The sequence below is a fragment of the Perca fluviatilis genome, chromosome 3, assembly GCF_010015445.1.
Source record: "Perca fluviatilis chromosome 3, GENO_Pfluv_1.0, whole genome shotgun sequence".
Classification (NCBI taxonomy): domain Eukaryota; kingdom Metazoa; phylum Chordata; class Actinopteri; order Perciformes; family Percidae; genus Perca; species Perca fluviatilis.
The window spans coordinates 33715122-33736024 of record NC_053114.1 but is presented as its reverse complement, the minus strand read 5'-3'; the positions used below and the strand labels follow the sequence as shown (position 1 = coordinate 33736024).

Sequence of the window (20903 nt, the reverse complement as noted above, 5' to 3'; positions counted from 1 at the left end):
AAGCTTATGTGGCATTTTCTATTTTCTGCTCTTTATCCAATAAAAATTGGTGACAAAATGATCTGAACATACATTTTTAGATTTTATGCATTTAATTTAAATACTTGTATTTTAGAATTATTAGTATGTTGAGTCAAGTTTTTTTGATTTTGCATTGATGTACTTATACCTCTATTTAAATCCCCGACAGGATAAATCAAGGCATGGGACAGAATCAAAAGGAGATGGCGGAGATATGTAGCTTTAATAATTTACTCCTCTGTGGCCCTCAGCAAGGCAGAGGATTCACAATGACAGAGGACAGGGAGATAGTTGGCGGGCGGCCCAAGGGGCAGAAAAGAGACTGGGGGGTAATGGTCCTCTACCCTGGGTGTATTAATAGACACTGAGTGGCCTTTATCTAGGAAAGAGTTGAGCACACTGACCCGAGTGCAGAACATTTAACACAAAGACACACACATGCAATGCTCCTCTTTGACTTTGTCTCTCATACTGCATTTTACACACAAAGACACATGCATGGACATTAGCACACTGTGACGCTCACAGCCTTTATACTAGACCTCGGAGCACAAAGCTGTGACATTGAACATTGACGTCTCAGGAAGTGTGTTTACTATTCTTTTTTTTTTTTTTGGAAAGTCTGGTTCCACATTTGGAGAGTAAGGATGTCACACAATTTTGTGTTGTTGTATCTGTGTGTGTGTGTGTGTGTGTGTGTGTGTGTGTGTGTGTGTGTGTGTGTGTGTGTGTGTGTGTGTGTGTGTGTGTGTGTGTGTGTGTGTGTGTGTGTGTGTGGCTTACTGATAATTGCATTCATGTTGAAACTGGAGGTACCTCTCAATGCAGGCAGGATGTGGTTTGTTTTTTGTGCCTGAGGTCATCCAGCAGGAGCTCTCTAATCCACTAGCCAGCAGGGGTCTCTGATGTCTGCATGTGTCTCTAAGTGCCCATAATCTCTTTTCATCAGAGGAATCACTGACATTTTAACATTTTGTGTGCTTGTTTGTATGTGAATACATGATGCACAGTGATACATGATGCTGTTTCGTTCCTCAGGTTAAGTGTTCAAATTGAGAAATGAAAGCAAAGTCTGTAGCCGAAGTCGCTAACCCTAACCCTTAAAGTAGAAAACAAATAACCAACATTTACTGTAATATGTATTGTGTAGGAGTTTGTAAGAAAATAAATGCCATTACTTCTCTAAATTTTAATCAAATCCTGCAGTTTTTTCTTTCCTTGTAAAAAAATGATCATTTGAGACCAATTTTTATCATCACCTTTCTATCCATTTTTTTTAAATTCTCCGACCACCATATGATCTTAATCTATCAAAGTACCTCTGTGAGGCCTTGCGACAGTGTATGGTTCAGTGTTTGCGTAGTTTTTAAGCTGTAGGTTGGTATCCACAGATCCCTTAGTAAATCATACTCCACTGTTTTTACGTAAAAAGAGAGTAATTCCATGCTGAGATGAAGTTTACGAAAATGTTACAAAATATGCTGAACGTACATGTCTTGGAATAAAGTTTTCACATTGTTGATTGTTTTGTGATTTCTGTATGTATGTTGAACATGTGTGGCGTGCCTGTGCTCCTGTATGCATGTGTGTGGGTGCTTTTGTCCATGTGTATGTGTGCATGTGTCTGTTAGATCCTGACCTCCAGCGGTGATGGCACATGTGCCTTGTGGGATGTGGAGAGCGGGCAGCTGCTGCAGAGTTTTCATGGTCACACAGCTGATGTCTTGTCCCTGGACCTCGCCCCATCTGAGACTGGAAACACTTTTGTCTCTGGGGTGAGAGAAAGATAGTGTGTGTCTGTGTGTTTGTCTGTTTGTAATTCATGTGGTTGTGGCATAACCCTGCCTGTAACTGATGGTCTTCTTTGGATTGTGTGTGTGTGTGTGTGTGTGTGTGTGTGTGTGCGTGTGCGTGTGTGTATGTGCGTGCGTGCGTGTGTGTTATCAGGGCTGTGATAAGAAGGCCAACATATGGGACATGCGCTCTGGACAGAACATTCAGTCTTTTGAGAGCCACGAGTCCGACATCAACTGTGTAAAGTGAGTCCAGCTCTTTGATAAAAAAACTAAAGTCTCACAGTGTCTCTTTTATTAAGTAAGTGGGAGATGAGATAGAAATGACATAAAACTGAATTCACACTTCTGCTGCTCCTACAAATAGAGTACATAAATGATATGATTTTACCCTAGATCATTAAAATGCACCATGAACGAAGGCCTTTTACCTACATGTGCCTGCACACATGCTTAATGTCATAGAAGACATCTGAGGCCCTCTGCTACCCTTTAATATATCTGTCTTTGATAAATGAGAGACGGTAGTGCCCTTATTGTAAATCGTGTTTTAAATATGGTAAAACTTTGAGACCCTTAGGTTGCATACTAAAAACAAATGAAATGGAAATATCTAATCCGTTCTAAAATAACTTTTAAATCTAGCTTTCCACTTGTCTTGGTTTGTGTAAAAAAAGATTGTGATTGCAATTTGGGACCAACTAATGAGTTATTTTGGCCAAATATGCCAAAACACTAAACATAGGTCAGCGTCAGGCACATTTTTTATTTTATATTGAGAAGAGTTGAGAACCTGTGATGCGGTTCAAGCAGCAGATTTACTCACTTATTTAAAATGATTAATCAAGTTTCGGATACTCTTTACTTGAAGGTATCTACATAAGAGTGACATGACACTGTCATGAACGTGTCATAAATATTATAAACAAGTCATAAACGTTTATGACATAACGCTTCTTTTAGTAAGTGTCATTCGGTTTTTGTCATGACAAGTTAGGGTTAGGGTTCATGTGTCATGACACTGTCATGTGTTCATGTCACTCTTATGTAGATACCTTCAAGTAAAGTGTTACCCAAGTTTCTTTGATATAGAAAGCTCTTTGGTGCAGCACTTCTAATTCTACCCTCGGCCATGTGTGTTCAGGTACTACCCCAGTGGAGATGCATTTGCGTCTGCTTCAGACGATGCCACAGTGAGTCACGTCATATCTTATCAATTAGTTGTGATGTGTCTGCTGGTCATGTCAATATGTGTCCTGCGCAAGCTTGTTTAGTTGACGTCCTCAGTGCACGTGTAGTAAGTCAATTGATTTATTGGACTCACTCTGAATCACTCTGATTTCAGTAAACAGGACATTTGTCCGAAATGTTTACTTGTAGGCTACCTCTAACACCTGTCAACAGAAACAAATACATACAAATATCAGCGATGAGTACTGACGAGCTAAAAAGTAACCCTGACTCTATTGCTATGATATACTGTAATAGTGCCTACTGTAGACTAAATTACTCTTGTTAAATTACCATTGTGTGTCCTGTGTGTGTCTGTCTGTGTTGTTGCATATTTATTGGTGTCCCTCAGTGCCGTTTCTATGATCTGCGAGCTGACCGTGAGGTAGCCGTCTACCAGAAGGACAGCGTCATATTTGGTGCTTCCACTGTGGACTTCTCTCTGAGTGGTAAGGAGTTTGTGTAATAAATACTATGCATTACTCATCAGCATCTACTGGGAAAGTTAATCATTCCCAAAAGTAATACAGTATTTAATATGAATTAGCTATTTCCAATGATTCAAGGAAAAAGTCGTTGTCTATCTCACAATATCAACCAACCCTTTGTCTGTCTACTCTCTACTTCCCCTTATTCCAAATTCCCCACTTCCTCTTTCTCATTTACTTTCTCTTCCTCGCCTCCTAACGCCCCCAGGTCGCCTGCTTTTTGCTGGTTATAATGACTACACCATAAATGTGTGGGACGTTTTGAAGGGAACTCGTGCCTCCATCCTGTTTGGCCATGAGAACCGCGTCAGCAGAGTCAGAGTGTCACCTGACGGCACAGCGCTCTGCTCGGCCTCCTGGGACAACACCTTACGGGTGAGCAGGAGTTTCCCTGCACATCATGCCCTTAACATTTTGCTGTTGTTTATTTTTACTCATTTATTTATATCTTATTTATGCATGAAATCACATCACAACAGCTGTGTTGGAGGACAACACTGAGCTTTAAAAATAAAAATATTAACATATGAATTGTGATGCAATCTTTTTGGTCAAAAGGGTTCCAGTCCAGTTTGGATCATATTGATATTTGTTAATAAATTAGGTTGGGCTACCTACTTGTGACTGGATGAGGAGGGGAGTCTAAAAGCTCTAATTTTAATGTTATAATTTTAACATAATACATTTATTTTCTTACACTGATGTTGAGGTTATTGAGCTAGTAACTTAAAAATGGTGGTTCTCTCACACAGATTTGGTCCTAGAGCTGATATCACAGTTGTAATCCAGTGAGGACAGCGCCAGCACTGTGCCACTGCCAAGACTACCTGCCGGAAACCAACCCTACTGCAGGAGTGTGTACATCCAAACCTTCAGTGTAACAAACACACAGAAGCACCAAACCTAAAATATCTCTTCTGACTGAGAATATATCATTGTTTCATCAACTGTAGGCCGGATGTTCATTGAACAGAGACAGAAGTTAGGAGTTCTAATCTTAGTAGCTTCATGACTGATTGTATAATTAATTGTTATTGCTAATATAGTGGGAAATAATTTTAAGTGGCATGTGTCTGCTCTGCCATGTAGATCTACAGACAATATCAATGATTGTCTTGAAAATAATGTACATCGGTGTACCTTAGCCGTGGGAACCAAAGCTGTCCAGAATCATACTATAGGTGTACACACTGTAATCGTTGTTGTCACAGTGGCAGTCTGCCATACAGTAGATATTGTTGTGATTATCCAAAAGAAGACAACTTAATTGTGGCCACAGCTTTTTCGTAATTTAATATACATTAACCTCAACGACTTAGATTAATTTATTGTGAGAAAATAAAGAAGATTTTAAATATTTGTTGTGTTTTCTTTACATTTGGTTTTTCTTCTGCCTTTTATTCACTCCATTTCTGACAACCTCACTGGAAGCCTCTATGCAGGTGGAGCCAAAACAGATAAAGGTAACTAATATAAATGGATGTTTGGTGTATGGCACACAGGCTGCATCCAACTGCAGCCTCGTGGCACTGAGGTTGACCTAGATTCAATCCCAATGGCTGACATTTGCATTTCTTCTAGTCTGTGGAGGGGAGAAATGTAAATATGCTGCGACCTGATGATTCTGTCATTACGGTCTTGTGTTCCTGATTGTCACAGACCATTCTGTGTGTGTGTTTTAAAGACAATATTCTTAGTAAGACATCCCAGGAATAACTGTTATCCTGATTTTATTGTATTTAAAAAAAAAAAAGACAACTAAATGGGCTCAACAAAAACTGTAGCGTACTGAATAACACTACTTTGGTTACACTGAATGCCACCAGGGGGCAATGCATCGCACTTGTAACAGGAATGTCTGGCTGTCCTGAAAAGTCCCGTTGTAGTGTTTTTTTTTTTTTTTCAAGGAATCACTTGCATAATTTAAGAAGACATATCACGTTTTAGAATATTTACTGCAAAACTATATTTCATCGCAGCTAACATCTTTTTTACAAACCATGCTGGTGTGTTTTAGATATCTGGATTTGTTTTTTCTACCACTCAAGGCATCCAGTGGTTTCCATTCATCTCTGTATGATATGGAAATATATTAGCAGACTTAAAACCTACTTGAAACATTATTTCTAAAGTTTATTATAAAAAAAATGCTGGTGTATAAGTGTGTTAGGCCTACAATTACCTCAGTATAAAAGTCAATTTCTCAAGCACTTCATGTTATTTTGTAGCCCTACAGAAAGTGGGAGAATATGCTGTATGTATCTGTGTTTTCAATCTGTTCTTCCAAGTGTGGGTCCTCAAAACATTATTGATCAGATGGTCTCTCCGTCTTACACGTCTTTATTTTTTTCTAGCAACAGTCAAAGGTCAGCCATTCTGATCCACATTATCACTTTACATAGCACACAACATCCCCTGAGTGTTGACAATATACATGAACTGTTTTTAAATCATTACTTAACTGCTGTGAAAGGAACTCAAACCAAAGCTGACCTGCCCATAACTGATTAACTGCACAGGAGGTTATGAGTCTCCACTATAAGAACTGCAGCATCCTTGTTCCTTTTATTGTGGGAAGAAAAAACCCTCAACATTTAAATCATATCCCTATAGTCTCCCCCCTGAAACAAACGAATTTTCAGTTTCAAATGATCAGATTTATGTTTCTCAGCAGCTCATCTCACAAAACGTCTCATCTGGGGATTTGTAGGTTACATTACAGCTTTTATTTCTCTTTTTTTGTCATCTTCCTTGTCATCTATTTATTTATTTTTATTTTAACTCCAGCCTGAACTAAAGGTTTTACATGGAATTTAATAAGGGAAACACCCAGAGGGAAACCCAGGGAAACAGCAAGTTAAAGACACCAAAGGTTGGTGAAAGACAGGAAGAGAAAAGAAACTGATGGATGAGAGGTCAGAAGGGTATTACCATGCAGAGGAAGTACCCAAACATATCTGCAGATGTGCCACGCTACTGAACCATTGTCTTTGGCTGCCAATTTGATTACAAACTCTCTGCATTTTTCACTTCCTCACACTGATCACTGAACTGGTTTATGTGTGTGTAGTTTACAAATGGTGTTACCATACACTGAGAGTGGGACTATTTCGTGATGAATGAAACCTGAAATCCCCGAGACTGCTCTCACTTTTTCAAAGCAGAGGTGGAACTTGGCTGCTCAAACTAAGACCTATTTACTATAGATCGGTCAAATGAAGATGACATCTATGAATTTACATAAAGGTGCTATGTGTGAGATCATTAAGTTTTGCTGTAATGAAAGTCAACCAATATCTTAGGAGTAATCAATGAATTGCTTGGTCTATAAAATGGCAGAAATAGAAGAGTGAAGTAACAAATTTCCCCAAAATCCAGAAATATTCACTTTACATAGAATGCAAGTTGCTGGTTGTATTTAAGGGGCAGTTTTGCTTAGAATTAGTTGATTGTCAAAATAGTTGTAAATAAATTTTCCATCAATTGATTAATGTCACTTTGATTATTCCCTATAAGCTACATTTGCTGTTATAGCCTATACTTGGATTGCCATTTTAGAATTGTATGAGCAGGCTACTGACAACTTGCAGATACAGGCAGAGACAGCTTTCACACAACTATAATAAGACCAGTTATACTCAATTTACAGCTCGCCCGCAGAATATTTATTTTCACAATGAAAATAAATTGATTCACACTGGGACATTTGTTGGTTTGTATGTAAATATGTTCATAAAAAACTTCAAAATGGAGCTTGTTTATTTTTTTAAATTTTTTTTGAGTGTCAGTGGAGGATCCCCAGCACGGACCCTCGACAGAGGTTCAAGCTACAGCCTATGTCCTCAAATCTTAGAAAGCCCCCTGGCTGCATATAGGCCTACCTCAGTTAATTTGAAAGAAATTAATAAATGAATAAAGAATTTCAAAGAAAGATGACTCATGTGCCTTTTAATGTTTATTCATTTTATCTGATAACTATTATTAATGTTGTGGCCCCTGGCCTCCTGTCATTTTGCAAAGCTGAGTAGGACCTTATTAACAGTGGAATGCATTTAAAATCCACAAATATTGTGGCAGACAATTCATTTCAACTTAGATTAACTTCAATTATTGCAACCCCGTTGGTTTTTACTGCATGATAGATTATATTGACAAAGTGTGTTTTCGCTTTCTTGTGGGAGAAGTATTGGTTCGATCTAATATAAAGGGACTTTTGCGGGGTTTTTTTGTGGAGGCGGAGTCAGATGATAAATGTGAAGTCAGTTGAAGGGAAGCGGTCAGTATAGCAAGGTTCTCCTTCCGCTGTCTGTATTGTGCAGAGAGCAGTCTGATATCGCTGGGAGGGTAAGCTTTTCTTTCTTTTACGCGCGTAAAACAACATTTTACCTACTTATATAGGTGTGCTTTTGGACATGTAAAACTCTTACCACGCAGTGGTGTTTGTAAAATGACATACGGCGGCGTAACGTTTCTGATGTGGCTCTCGTAGTTGAGCTAGCTAGCTCATCATAGCCTGTGTGAATGTGGGTCCTTTGTGTCCTCCATTGCTCTGGTGACAGATCAACGGTTAGTTAGCGGAGAACAGGCAGCCGGCTGCGCTAGCTAGACAACTGGTCTGAATTTCACCCTTAGCTAACTAACGGATCATTATTACAGTGGTCATATAGCTAGCTAGCTAGCTGTCTGTTTAATAGGTTATTACGTTAACGTAGCTGTGTTTAACCTCCAGCATCATCCGGCTCACATTACTGTTTCTTTGCCGTTCATAAGCCAGCTAGCTAGCTACCGTATTGCTTGCGTTGCTGTTAGCTGCCAAGCGGGTTTCACACCGCCGTGCGGCAACCGCCAGCCGCAGGCTCCTACCTGCAAGAGCGGTTCCCCTAAAAAGCAAAGTGTTTTTAAAAGCGGTTCTTGCCGCCTTGCGGTTACCGGCAGAGCGGAATCTGTGCGCGTTCACATGGGCGGCAACCGCTTCGAATCCTACCTCTAGCGCCTTGATCAAAACCGCTTCCCCTCTGCCGCCTTCTCCTAATAGAAATGACTGGAGGCGGCGAATTACCGCGCGGCGGTGTGAAAGCCCCTTTTAACCTTCAACAATCGGTAACCTAACGTTACTTTGTCAAGTTGATTTTGACACCTGGCTGAAATTATATAGCGGGATTCAGAAGCTGTCAAATATATGTATTTAGTTGGGGGGGGGGGGCGACCTCTAGCTCACCCAGTAGCTAAGGGTTTCAGAAGCTGAAGATGACCTGTGGTAATATAAGAATACCATACGTTATTTCTAAGGGAAGGTAATTACTATGAACTATAGGCAGAGCTTCTGGGTAACCTAATCAGTTGGCAGAAAATTAAACAATTTAATCAATGAATAGTTTAAAAAAAAAAAGAAGTAAAAAAGCCAAACAAATGCCAACTTTAAAACAATTAACAATTATGATGAGCATTTTCACAGTTGTCTGGAGTTTTAATAGACCAACCAATAACTGAATTGATAAGTACTGATTAGTTGCAGCTGTGGTTATTCTTTTAGTCCCGTCGCATCAACAAACCATATTTGTGGTTCTTTGTAGCAATACAATGACTTGTACCTCACATGTCAGCAGGCTCCTTAAGTGAAATGTCTTCTTTTTTTTTTTTTTGGTAGAAAATGTACGGGCTGTGGAAAGAGACCCTGGCACTTGCAGAGGACTACCTGTTCCTGTGCTGCACAAGCCCACGGCCAGCCCCTCCACCTCCCAGCGAGTCAGCCGCTGCCATGAGATTCCTGGCCCACGACATGGAGACGCAGCACCAGGCTCGCTTCCACACCCTTGCTCAGACCTTCCTGAAGCACTGTGGGCCGGACCCCTGCTCCAGCCTCAGGAAGGTGATGGAGGAGTTGGTGGGAGACGGACACTTGAACTGGGGAAGGGTTGTTTCCCTTTTCACCTTTACTGGGGTGCTGGCCAGACAGCTGATGGAGCAGAAGGGCATGAAGCCGGGGCTGGACTCCGGACAGGGGCAGGAACTGGGACAGGATCCCGCAAACTGCAGGGCACTGGCAGAGACCATAGCTGATTACCTGGGAGAGGAGAAGAAAGACTGGCTCCTGGAGAATGATGGCTGGGTAGGTTATAACAACGTGTCTGCTTCTAAACTGATGACTATTGCATGCAAGACCGTAGAGCTGAGTCACCACAAACATTGTAGATAAGAAGTATTTTGATTGTATCTTGGGCAGTAACCCAGTTTAAAACGGAACTGTATTAAAAAAAAAAAAAAAAAATCCCATTAAGACATCAAAGTGAAAGACTTTTGGCATTGGAAACCACCTAGTTTGTTAGATCACGATTGTTTCCTGCTTAGGTTAATATTCAGATCTTAGTGTAAACGTGGCCTAAAGAAATGGCCAGGGCTTAGTTTAGACTCAGCCTTTTTTACTTTACTGCTTGCCGATGAGACATCGGATGCTCAGACGTCTCATGTGGCTGCTGTGATTTATATGAATTATAGAGTAGCAATAGGCCAGGTTGTGAGGACTGTATTCTACAACAAGATGACCCTCAGCGGTGTTGATTCGGGGCATAATCAAACCGCTTTATCAAAGTGTTCTGTAACGGTGAAACAAAGCTGTTTGTCAGGCAGCATTGGACTGTATACCCTTGTTTAACCACTGGAAATCAAAAGGGCAGAGATAATTGCTCGTTGTGGCTTATTTCACTGGAAAACCTTGAAGGGCTAGTTATGATGGATGCTGGTTAGACTGAGGTCCCAGAAGCCTCACCAAACCAAACACGACTATAGTTGAATGTCTGCTTTTGTGAATAGGCTCGCCCTGGCCCCCTCCCAAACGCCCACGTAAACACACACACACACACACACACACACACACACACACACATCCACTTACCCCTCCTTTCTTCAGCTGGCAGCTGGTTTCAACAGACCCATAACTAGCTCGGCCAGATGGACTTTGTAATCAAAGCTTCTGTGTGTTGAATTGGTCATTAGCCATATTGAAAGTCAGCATGGTATGACTAAAAAAAAAAAACAAGCAGCTGCAAAGCGGTGAAACACCTGGAGCTGAGAGCAGGTGCGCTCACTGGACGAATGTGTGGCTTCAGACTGAAAACAAGTTGCAGAAATGTACAGCTGCCTGCTGGATGGTCTCAACAGCATGTAGCTTACCCATTTTTATTGTCTTGCTAATGGTGCAGAATAAGATAGAATTAGTTCATCATTAAAATTACCAAATTTAAATAATTTCTGTATAATCTAGACAAACTGGCACGGTTTTCTATAACTTAAGGTTGACACGTTTTGACATAATACATTTTTCTTACTGAAGAACTGCTGCGCTGTCAGGATATTTGAAAAGTTGCCGATGTCAGCGGCACCCTTTAGGTGCAAATATTTTTCTGTTTGTGGAGAAACACCGGGCTGTCAGGGACTGTGACATATTTTCCAAAATGTATTGTATAATTGCCGTCAGCCAAGCCCCTACAGCATATGCAGAAATCTGGAAGTAGCAGGTAAAGTCTCTCTTGCTAGTAAACAAAGTTCTTAACCATTTCTTGTTTCTGTTTTTTTTTTTTTCTTCTTTTCTTTTCTCGTAGGAGGGGTTCTGTAAATTCTCCCTCAGCGCCAGAGAGAGGAGTCAGGACTCGTCCATGAAGACAGCACTGTTTGCTGCTGCTGGTGTGGGCCTCGCTGGACTCACCTTCCTCCTGGTGCGCTAGCTAGCCCCCGACATCCTAAACACATCCTCTTCGATGTTCTCATTTCATGTGGCACAATTAAGTAGACATTTGAATTCTAACATCAGTGCTGCAAAAACAGGCTTAATCTGTAGTGAATTCAGGGTTGTAATCTCAAGTCATCAACTGAATGTTTACACACACACACACACACACACACACACACACACACACACACACACACACACACACACACCCACACACACACACACATTAATACTGACTATTTGTCACTTGCTCCTTAAGATTGTAACAAAGATCTCAATGCCTTCAGAAATTTTGGAGTGAGTGACATCAGCTTGCATATCTATTTGCATATTGATATACTAAAGCACAGGTTTCTGCACAGAATCATCTTGCTCTTAAAGTTTTGTATTTTCAGATGTGCAGCTGAAAGACTTCATTTCAATTTCCCCACAGCTTTTGGTTTTTGATTTTTCCAATTTGTCAGCTGCCTTTTTTTTTTTATTCATGTGTTTACTTGAGTTGTGTATGTGTTTATAGAGCCATTCTAGTGTACAATGTATAAATTAATATATTATATTTATATGAAATGAAACTGTAGGCAGTGGCCCCTTTTCTAACTGATCCAGTTGTTTCATTGTTTTCAAGTCTGTCCTGGATTCATGTGAAATGTCTGTGATTCACATGGGTCGTCAGAGCGGGTACAGCGCTCACGACAACACAGCGGTGCTACATATGTTATGAAATGTTTCTTATATCAATTTAACAAACCAGGGACCAATCTGACTTCATACATGTTGCAATTAGAACAAACCGTTGTTAAGGCATCCCCCCCAGATCTCTTAAACATATTTTATACATTATTTTAGTTATTTATTTGTCACTGTTTTTTGTTTGTTTTGTTTTTATAATAAAAAAAGAAGCAATCATGGAGTTTGTGGTTCTTGTGTCAGCAGATCAGGGGTGTGTAGGTCAACGTAGTAAAGGCTCTGCCCTCCTTTCATATGCAGACATATTGTCATAAATAAGATATGTTCTGCTGTCTGCCTCTGTGTCTTGCCTCTGACCATCCCAGTGCTCAAGTTACGCCTAACTGAGTCAAGAGAGTCCTAAATATAAAGGCTGTCTAAGACCTGACCTTTGGAATATCTTTGCTAAATAAGCTGTGCTGGGGACTCATATTTTGCCTACAGGCCACAATTGCCAATACATTATAGCAATTTGAAGATTAAGATTTTTCAAAGAAATATGATATAAATATTAGTTTTACTTGGACCAGCTACAATGTCCTGCTTATACAGTAATACAACAGTAATAGTAAAACAATCTGAAAGGGGCCATTATGCCAACTATGTGCTGCTTATATTTCTATACTACTGAAACATAGAGTAATTGTTATTTTTACCTAATCTCTTCTGTTAAATATATATTTGTTCTTTAAGTTATATCTTTAAGTTTGTTAAACATGAGGTTAGTCCATCCATCCATCTTCGTCCCCTTATCCGGGGTCAGGTCGCGGGGGCAGCAGCTCCAGCAGGGGACCCCAAACTTCCCTTTCCCAAACCACATTAACCAGCTCCGACTGGGGGATCCCGAGGCGTTCCCAGGCCATAAAACATAATTTGGCAGTTCAACAGTGGTGAAAGAAGCATTTTATTTAAGTCACAAACTTGTCTATTACAAATGTGTGTGTGTGTGAGTGATACTGCAATGAGGTCATGGTGCCTGCATCTCTGACTTCTCATACACAGACAAAGAGCCCATGCGTTGGTCTTTATCATTCAGTTAGAGCACAGACTGATCATTTCCCACAGTATAGTGAGTATACACTCTCCCCCGTAAAGCATTGTCTCCATTATGGTCACAACACACAGCGTAGTTCACATTGTTTGTGAAAACGAGAGCCACGGCAGCTTGTGATGTGTGTTTCCTGTTGATGGTTTTTTCTTTACTGAGGAAACCCCTAACAGTGTCGTAAACAGCAGACAAATCTCTTGTTATTATCGTTTATGGATTACATGGTGCAGAGATTACATGGCCAGCAGTCCTCAGTTTTAAAGCAGTAACTGCTTTAAAACTAAATCTAGAGGGCTTAAAGTGCCAAAGTTTAGAGCCTCAATATGTGCTTTTAATGGTTTCATTCCATAAACGGATTGATGTGTTTACTGTCAACAAATCCCATGAAAAGTCCAAACCAACAGTGAATTGACCCTATTAACACGTTGTCTGTGTATCCAAATCCTGATTGATCCTAATTTATTTCTCTGTGCCAACCATTGATGTCCTTTATTATGATAAAACATGGGTACTGTAGTTTATCATATACACGATGACACTGCTGCCACAAATACTACTAATCTTTGGCTGAAAATAATATCCAACAAATACCCCATTTTGCTCCTCTCTGAGTAACGTTTGCTAAAAACTACAGTGCCCAGCTGTTTTAGGGAATTGGTTATCCGTTTTTAAAGATTTATGTTTTCACTAGGAACCAATAAGCTTAGGGCTACAGACAGGCTAGTGGGATGACCCCATCAGGGTATTGAGGAACATGTTAAACTCTGTGACCTCGAGGCTGTCCAACACAACAACAGCCAGCTGGTTCAGATATCAGACAATACTGCTCAATGTTCTCACACAGGACAGCTGACATGATGATGATGATGATGATAAAAGGTAGCCTGGTAGACATAATCACTGAAAAAAAACATTACATTTTCTGATTGCATAATCAAGTCTCCACATATGATAAGTAAATAAGTACACATATTCAAGTACTATACTATAGTACAATTTTGAAATGAAATTGTATATTAATTCTTCTACTTCACTACATTTCAGAGGCAAATATTATACTTTTTATTCCACTACTTTTATTTGATACCTATAGTTACTTTGCAGATTCAAGTTTTAAAACCCTTGATGAGAATTTAAAATATGAATTGTTTTTTTAAGTTCATTAACCTAACCTAACATTATATGAAATTGTTAAAACAGGAAGCTACGGTATGTGTTTCCATCCCATAGCGATTTTATCTGGTGAAAACATTGGAGCAAGTGAGCAGGAACAGTTCAGGAAGTCTGGCTGATCTTTGGACGATCGTATCAGTTGGTGTGACACACAGCCAGTACTGTCTGCATTCATCTCCACTCACAGAGGAATTTGACTACAGACCTGCGTAGCCTTCTATTACAGAACAACGTGGTACTGTTAAATAAGAAGTGTGAACATCATCAATGTTTTTTCAGTAACATTTTATTGCATTTTAGGAAAAGAGGTTTTGTTGGAATTGATTACAAATTAGACAGCGGACGAACACCATCCAGGTGATCGTCCGTTTATATATTTAAAAAGGTAAGGCATATATGGCAGGTATGGATATTAAATAGAGCTGTTAGAAAAGAATGAGTCTGTGTTCATGAAGTATTTCAGAGTATACATTTAAATCTTGAAATGCAGGCATTGATGGTTGAATGAACACCTGAATGTTGATGGAAGGTGCTTTCAAAACAAAAGCTCAATTTCTTTCCAAATCAGGGGGGAAATTAGTAGCATTATTTTCCACATTTTTGGAAAGGCGCTTATTTTCTTTCTTGCAGAGAGTTAGTTGAGGTGATTGACATCATACCACTCTAACGTCTGTATGGTAAATATACAGCTACAACCAGCAGCTGGTTAGCTTAGCTTAGCATAAAGACTGGAAACTGGGGGAACAGCTAGCCTGGCTATGTCCAGAGATAACCAAACCTGCCTAGAACCTCTAAAGCTGACTAATTAACATGCTACTGTATGTCTTGTTTGATCTGTACAAAAACCATAAGTGTAAAGATTACAATTCACCATTTTACAGAGGGGTTATGTGCCGGACTATTTCTTGGCCTGGACCAGTTGTGGAGATTCCAGGAAGTTACTGGTCCAAGCCAAGAAATAGTCCAGCACATAACCCCCACCGTCAAACAGCATATTGCTGTTTTTACGCTCTGGTTTTTGTACAGATTAAACAAACTAGATATAACAAGTTAAGGTGCTGGTTGGTGGATTGTGTTGACAGGACAGAGACAAAGACAGAGCCAGGATAGCTGTTTCCCCCTATGCTTCCAGTCTTTATGCTAAGCTGGCGATAGCTCCATACTCATCATGCAAACATAAGAGTGGTATCGATCTTTTCTAGCCAACTCTTGGCAAGAAAGCGAAGAAGCATATTTCCAAAAATGCCAAACTATTCTTAAAAATGTGTGCCCAATCATCTCACAGACCTGACACTTTTGGAGTTATCTAAACAGAGAAAAAGTAATTACGAAAAAGATACATGTGTCTTGATAAAGAGTTAAATTTTTTAAATGTTGCTGTAAAGACGTTTTATTTATGATTAAATGCCAGACGGACATGATGAAAGTAGTTCCTCAGGCTCCAGTCAGCTGAAAAGCTTCTAGACTTGCATCGTGTACACACTACATCATCTTAAGTGTGTACATTCATAAACAGAAGAGTAGATCAGTGCCTGGCTCCTGAGATTTGCTCTCATCATCTTCTCATCTTTGTCTGTATTCACAGTGAAGATATATGGTCAGATCTTCTCATGGATGACGGTGAGACTAAGGATTTTGGTCCACAATTATGTTTTAATTTTATTTCTATTTTTTTATGTTTGAATTCACTTTTGTATTCAGATAAGCAGCCATAAAAAAACAAACCATTGTTCTTACAGTGTGAATACAGCTGTTGTTTTAGCCTCCATCTTCTAAAACTAAGTGGTCTTCCCAGCTTTTCCTCCTTGGGCCATGTTCTTCTTCACCAATTCCACCACCTGAAAGAACATTTTTGAGCGGTTATATAGGACGGTTTACTTTTCTTGTCTGTTGACTTATTTTTAACCATGCAGTGCAGCTCTGGGGATGGCAATATCTGTCAGCCCACCACTTTTGTACAAACTGAAATATCTTAACAATTGATGGATGAATTGCTATGAAATTTGCTACACACATTCCCCCTCAGGATGAACTGAAATCACTTTGGTGATCCTCTGACTTTTCATCTTGCATTTTTACTCTGTCCAATACTTTAGTTTACGACTGAATGAGCCTCAGCTCGACTTTGTGATTAGTGCTCATTAGTAAATGTTAGCATGCTAACACTGTAAACTAAGATGGTGAACATGATAAACATTATAAACATCAGCGTGTTAGCTTTGTCATTGTGAGCATGTTAGTATGCTGGCATTAGCATTTGGTTTAAAGCACTGCTGTGCCTTAGCACAGCATTACACAGCTGCTGACATGGCTGCAGGCTAGTTTATTATGGAATATAAAATAAAATTGATTTGAGTTTAATTTAATTTATGTATTCTCTCTATTCATGTGTGTTAGCCAGAAAGGTGAACAAAGACTTAATCCTGGAACTCCCCCTGTGTTTTACTGCCTGAACCACAGGCCACTTTGGTTGACAGAAAAGTCAGTTGCAAAATAGTATGTAATACTGAAACAAAAACTAAATTACGTATGTAAGGTTTCTCTAAAGTATGTGGGTGTGGAGCCCAAACCAAAATACCTTACAGTATACCGCACTGCTGTGAAGAACGCAAACGGAGTGCAACATGGAAAGTATTTGGTGACTGCTTTTTATACCAAAAAAAGAGTTTTCTAGATTTAATAATAATAATAATAATAATAATAATAATAATAGTGTTATTGAGATACAACTGTTATTGTGACCTTGAGTTATGATTTGAACAGTTAATTATCACTGAAGGAAGATGTTGTTGAAGAGCACTAAAATATAAGTCAACAAATGTGTTTTCACAAGAATATTACCAGCAGCCCCTTTAAGTTGAATTTTATTTCATTTATATAGCCTTTGAAAAGCAAACAAGTTTTTTTGACCAAAGTGCTTCACACAGACACACACACACACAAAAAAAATACATATATATATATATATATATATATATATATATATATACACACACACATACATACATACACACACATATACATACATATATATATACACACACACATACATACACACACATACATATATACACACATACATATATATATTATATATATATATATATATATATATATATATATATACACATATACATACATACATATATATATATATATATATATATATATATAAACACACAACTTGTGGAAATAAAAATAGAAAGAAATTGAAAGACAAATTATTAATTATATACTTACTTATCTTGTTATGCCATACTGTAAATACACACTTTAAAAAAAATAGTGGATGGTGTATCTATCTCACTAATACACTAACCTCTTCAGGTTTAGGAAAGGATCCCGTCTTAAGCTTGGAGTAGACCAGCTTATCATTCACTGACACCTCAAAGCTGCCTGTGGGGATGTATGAGACAGCGAAAATGAAAATGCATCTATGCCAATTCCATTTAATGTAGTTCATTATATTTACACATATTTTCTGCAAGAACAGTTACAACCATTAAAAACGGTATATCTCAAAGACTGGGCGCAGTATTTTACCGCTAAAAGACAAAGTTAGGACACTATAAACTCCTGTCACAACAATGAAACCTGAGAACAAAAACAGGTAAACAGAACATGTTCAAAGATTTTGACGTGTAAACACTTTTGGGACATATTTGGCAAATAACAACAATTAGAACAAAGACACAGGGTTGGAACTGAAAAGGTTTTAGAGAGGTGGATATCACCCACAATGCATTGCAGTTATGCATTTGGTGCAAGAAAATACATCCGGTGGCAGGTCCTAGAATAATTAAGGCCTACAACCGGTAAAACTCTGATTGCTGACCAAAGAAGGAGAAGATGAATAAATTGAATAAATATGTTTTGGCTTGTTAGCAGATAGTTTAAGAAAACCTAATTGATAGCTTGAAATGTTACTGAAAAATCTGTAGACTAATGTAACTAATGTCAGTTCGTATTTACTTAGATTGTTGTTCAGCTTGTGTGCTTTTTTTTTTTTTTTAATTCCCAACATTATATGTAAACACATGGAAAAAATGCTGTTTTTGCCAGATATTATGAACCCGTTATGTAATGATCAATCATGATACAGATCACAAACTGTGTAAATCAAGAAACTCATGCAGCTAACTACCGAGTCTACGGGTATTTCTGATAATTTGTAAAAAAGCAGTATTAATAATTTTTATAAATAATATAACTTACAGAACATTTTATACAAAAAAAATGCAGCACAAAGTAGGCCTACAATAAGGAAATAGCATGACATAAACTGGCAGACTGACCATAAAGACAGGGATACAATGCCATAGCTAATTATTGGAAAATAACCCACTAGAAGCAGGAGCGCCTATAACTGGCGGCCGATGCAGGTGCGTTCCATCCTGCCTCACCCACTATCACTCTGCTCTCCGTGCGACTATAGGCGCTGTTGTAATCAGAGACGGTTTCTCTTGGGTAATATCAAGGGGAAGTGAACGAGAGGAAGTGGGGGGGAAAGAAACTATAAAGAGAGGAAGTTGTATTTCTAATGAAACACAGCCTAACCAGTGATGAAAGAAAACTCAGCTTACCTTGCCTCCCTGTTTTTCCCGTCACCTTCACACCAGGAACCTGCCCGACGACACGGGCTAGTTCCTGGAAGCGGCGGGAATAACCTCATCCTGCACTGTTAGACAAAACAACCCAGGGGGAAAACACATTAAGAAACCTATTATTGGCACACAGAAACGCGCAAGCGGCGGGGTGAAATGCAAAGTAAAGTAGGCCTATTTCTGCATTTCTGTCAAACATTATTTAATGGCTATGTACCTAGTTTACCCAGATAAATGTGTACTTTGTCCTTGAGCGTTTTCGGAAACTGAAAATGTAAAGCTGTATCGCATTAACTGATCTGTGATGCATGGACGTTAATGCATTTCCTGCCAGTGGCCAGCTAGGACTAAACTTTACACACTAATTTGAAATTAAAAATGAATAAGTTTATTCTAAGTACAACATTCATCAGCACAATGTAAAGTTACACTTACCAATATTCAACGAAGACGTTAGTCATGTTTCTGCCGCTTTTTGGACAAGCCTTTTGATGAGCTGTAAACTTTCAGTCCGACAATGAGCTGAATAAAATGCAGAGTCACGATTGTTGGGCCATTATAAACCACACCTAATGGGAGGTAACAGTCTGCCGTTTGCATCATACCTGGCCACCAGTATTATTTACGATTATTTGTGTGCCTGAAGTGCAGTGTTTTATTCTCTTGTATTAGAAAGTTACTCGCTGAAATTCCTACCGTTATAGTGACCATGAAGATATCCTAATTGCTATTCCAATGGAAAGCACAACTCTTTTACTCTACCTTGATTTGACCAACTCTGGCTGCCGAAGCATCATTAGCTTCAGTTCAACTTTAGAGTACACAGTACATTTTTTTTATTTCATTTTATTGTTTTACACAGGACAGTCTGAATTTCCTTGCATTAACTAGAATGGCAGATCGCAGATCTCCGCCCTAGCTGTTTCGCAATGTTAAGGAAATTGAAACATAATTCGTGTATCCGATACAAAATGTAATGGGAGTTTCCTTTGCCCATGCTACACCCTTCCACAAACTTTCATCAACATTGGGCCAGTACTTTTTCTGTAATCCTGCTAGCTAGACAAACACGACAGACAGACACACGGATAAACTAACCGACAACGTCCGTACGTGGCGGAGGTAAACATGCTTTAGTAAGATGATCTCTTCACGGACAGTAGGGATGATTACAGCGATGAACTATTGCAATGTACAAGTTTGTGTTGTGTGAAGATTCCCCTATAAATTGTAAAGGGGGGGGGGCGGGGGGAGTGATTGTACAAATGTCAAGAGTTAGCTAACAGTGTCCTTAGCTCAACCATCCCACTAGCCTATCCCACAGGTGAGCACTCTTATCAGTTTGGTCCGAGGCAGCTGAACAGAGGCTTGTGTGTTGATTTAAATACCAGCAGCTGCTGTCCAACTGAGGAATCTGAGGTCTCTCTGTTCATTGTCTCCTTCTGCAGGCACACTGTATGTTCTGCTGATAATCATGGGCTCAATGCGATAGCAACATTTTTAATTAAAATCTACTTAATAGTGACAGTACCCATCGCTTGCGAAGTTCTCATACACGAAAACATGGGTTGGTAAACAAACCCCTCAATGTGGACACGATATTTTAAAGATAGATTAATCCAATAATCGTTTTGTATCTAAAATCTCAAAATAATAGTGATGTATTCAAATTGATTGACAGTCCAAATCCGAAATAAGTGACAGAGGAAAAAGAAAAAATATCCTCACATTTGGGCCAAAATGAAATTTGTGAAAGGGGTTTCAAAATAACCAAAAAGATTAGTTTCAGATCGAATGTATACAGAATATCAGAATTTTGGAATAAAATCTCAGATTTGAGTGGATGTTGTTTCTTCTTTACAGCACACTACTTGATATCCGTTCTTGGAATCTGAATAATTGGCCATACATTGAAACAGTCATTCATCAAAACTTGAGCAATGTTGCTAAAGCCTTTTGACATTTTATTTGTTTAAAATGATGTCCAGTACAAAATGTATACAGTAATACCCTTATGTCTGTCAGTTCCCCTAAATAAAATATTTCAATCTGTTCAGCTCATGCCAGATAACAGTATCTATAAGATACACTAGA

The 20903-nt window shown here is 39.0% G+C and overlaps 2 protein-coding genes and 1 long non-coding RNA gene across 4 annotated transcripts in view; 2 read left to right on the top strand and 1 right to left on the bottom strand.

The window, feature by feature from the left end:
* The window catches only part of gnb5b (guanine nucleotide binding protein (G protein), beta 5b), a 13539-nt gene extending 8648 nt beyond the window's left edge, over positions 1-4891 (top strand). The window contains exons 8-13 of the mRNA XM_039794315.1: positions 1653-1796; positions 1969-2060; positions 2959-3007; positions 3397-3493; positions 3741-3907; positions 4285-4891. Of these exons, the coding sequence (XP_039650249.1) occupies positions 1653-1796; positions 1969-2060; positions 2959-3007; positions 3397-3493; positions 3741-3907; positions 4285-4296 (561 nt within the window). The 3' untranslated portion in view covers positions 4297-4891. The remainder of the gene's footprint in view (positions 1-1652; positions 1797-1968; positions 2061-2958; positions 3008-3396; positions 3494-3740; positions 3908-4284) is intronic.
* A 2876-nt stretch (positions 4892-7767) lies between these two features.
* bcl2l10 (BCL2 like 10) lies at positions 7768-12164 on the top strand. The gene is made up of 3 exons (XM_039796200.1): positions 7768-7876; positions 9180-9641; positions 11131-12164. The coding sequence occupies exons 2-3, from the start codon at positions 9183-9185 to the stop codon at positions 11251-11253; spliced, it is 582 nt and encodes a 193-aa protein (XP_039652134.1). The 5' UTR covers positions 7768-7876; positions 9180-9182; the 3' UTR covers positions 11254-12164.
* A 2309-nt stretch (positions 12165-14473) lies between these two features.
* Positions 14474-19922, bottom strand: LOC120555570. 2 transcript variants are annotated; one of them, XR_005638735.1, is made up of 5 exons: positions 19908-19922; positions 19245-19378; positions 18789-18883; positions 17525-17601; positions 14474-16043 (listed from the first exon to the last, which is right to left on the bottom strand). It is a non-coding gene; the product is annotated as an uncharacterized LOC120555570 (long non-coding RNA). The 2 variants fall into 2 exon arrangements; XR_005638734.1 differs by lacking the exon at positions 19908-19922 and adding an exon at positions 19506-19520.
* Positions 19923-20903: the final 981 nt, after the last annotated feature.

Bases quoted from the DNA above. Each gene is read 5' to 3' on its own strand.
- bcl2l10 (XM_039796200.1), top strand. From the start codon at position 9,183: ATGTACGGGCTGTGGAAAGAGACCCTGGCACTTGCAGAGGACTACCTG. The intron at 9,642-11,130 runs GTAGGTTATAAC...CTTTTCTCGTAG, and splicing joins TCCTGGAGAATGATGGCTGG to GAGGGGTTCTGTAAATTCTC.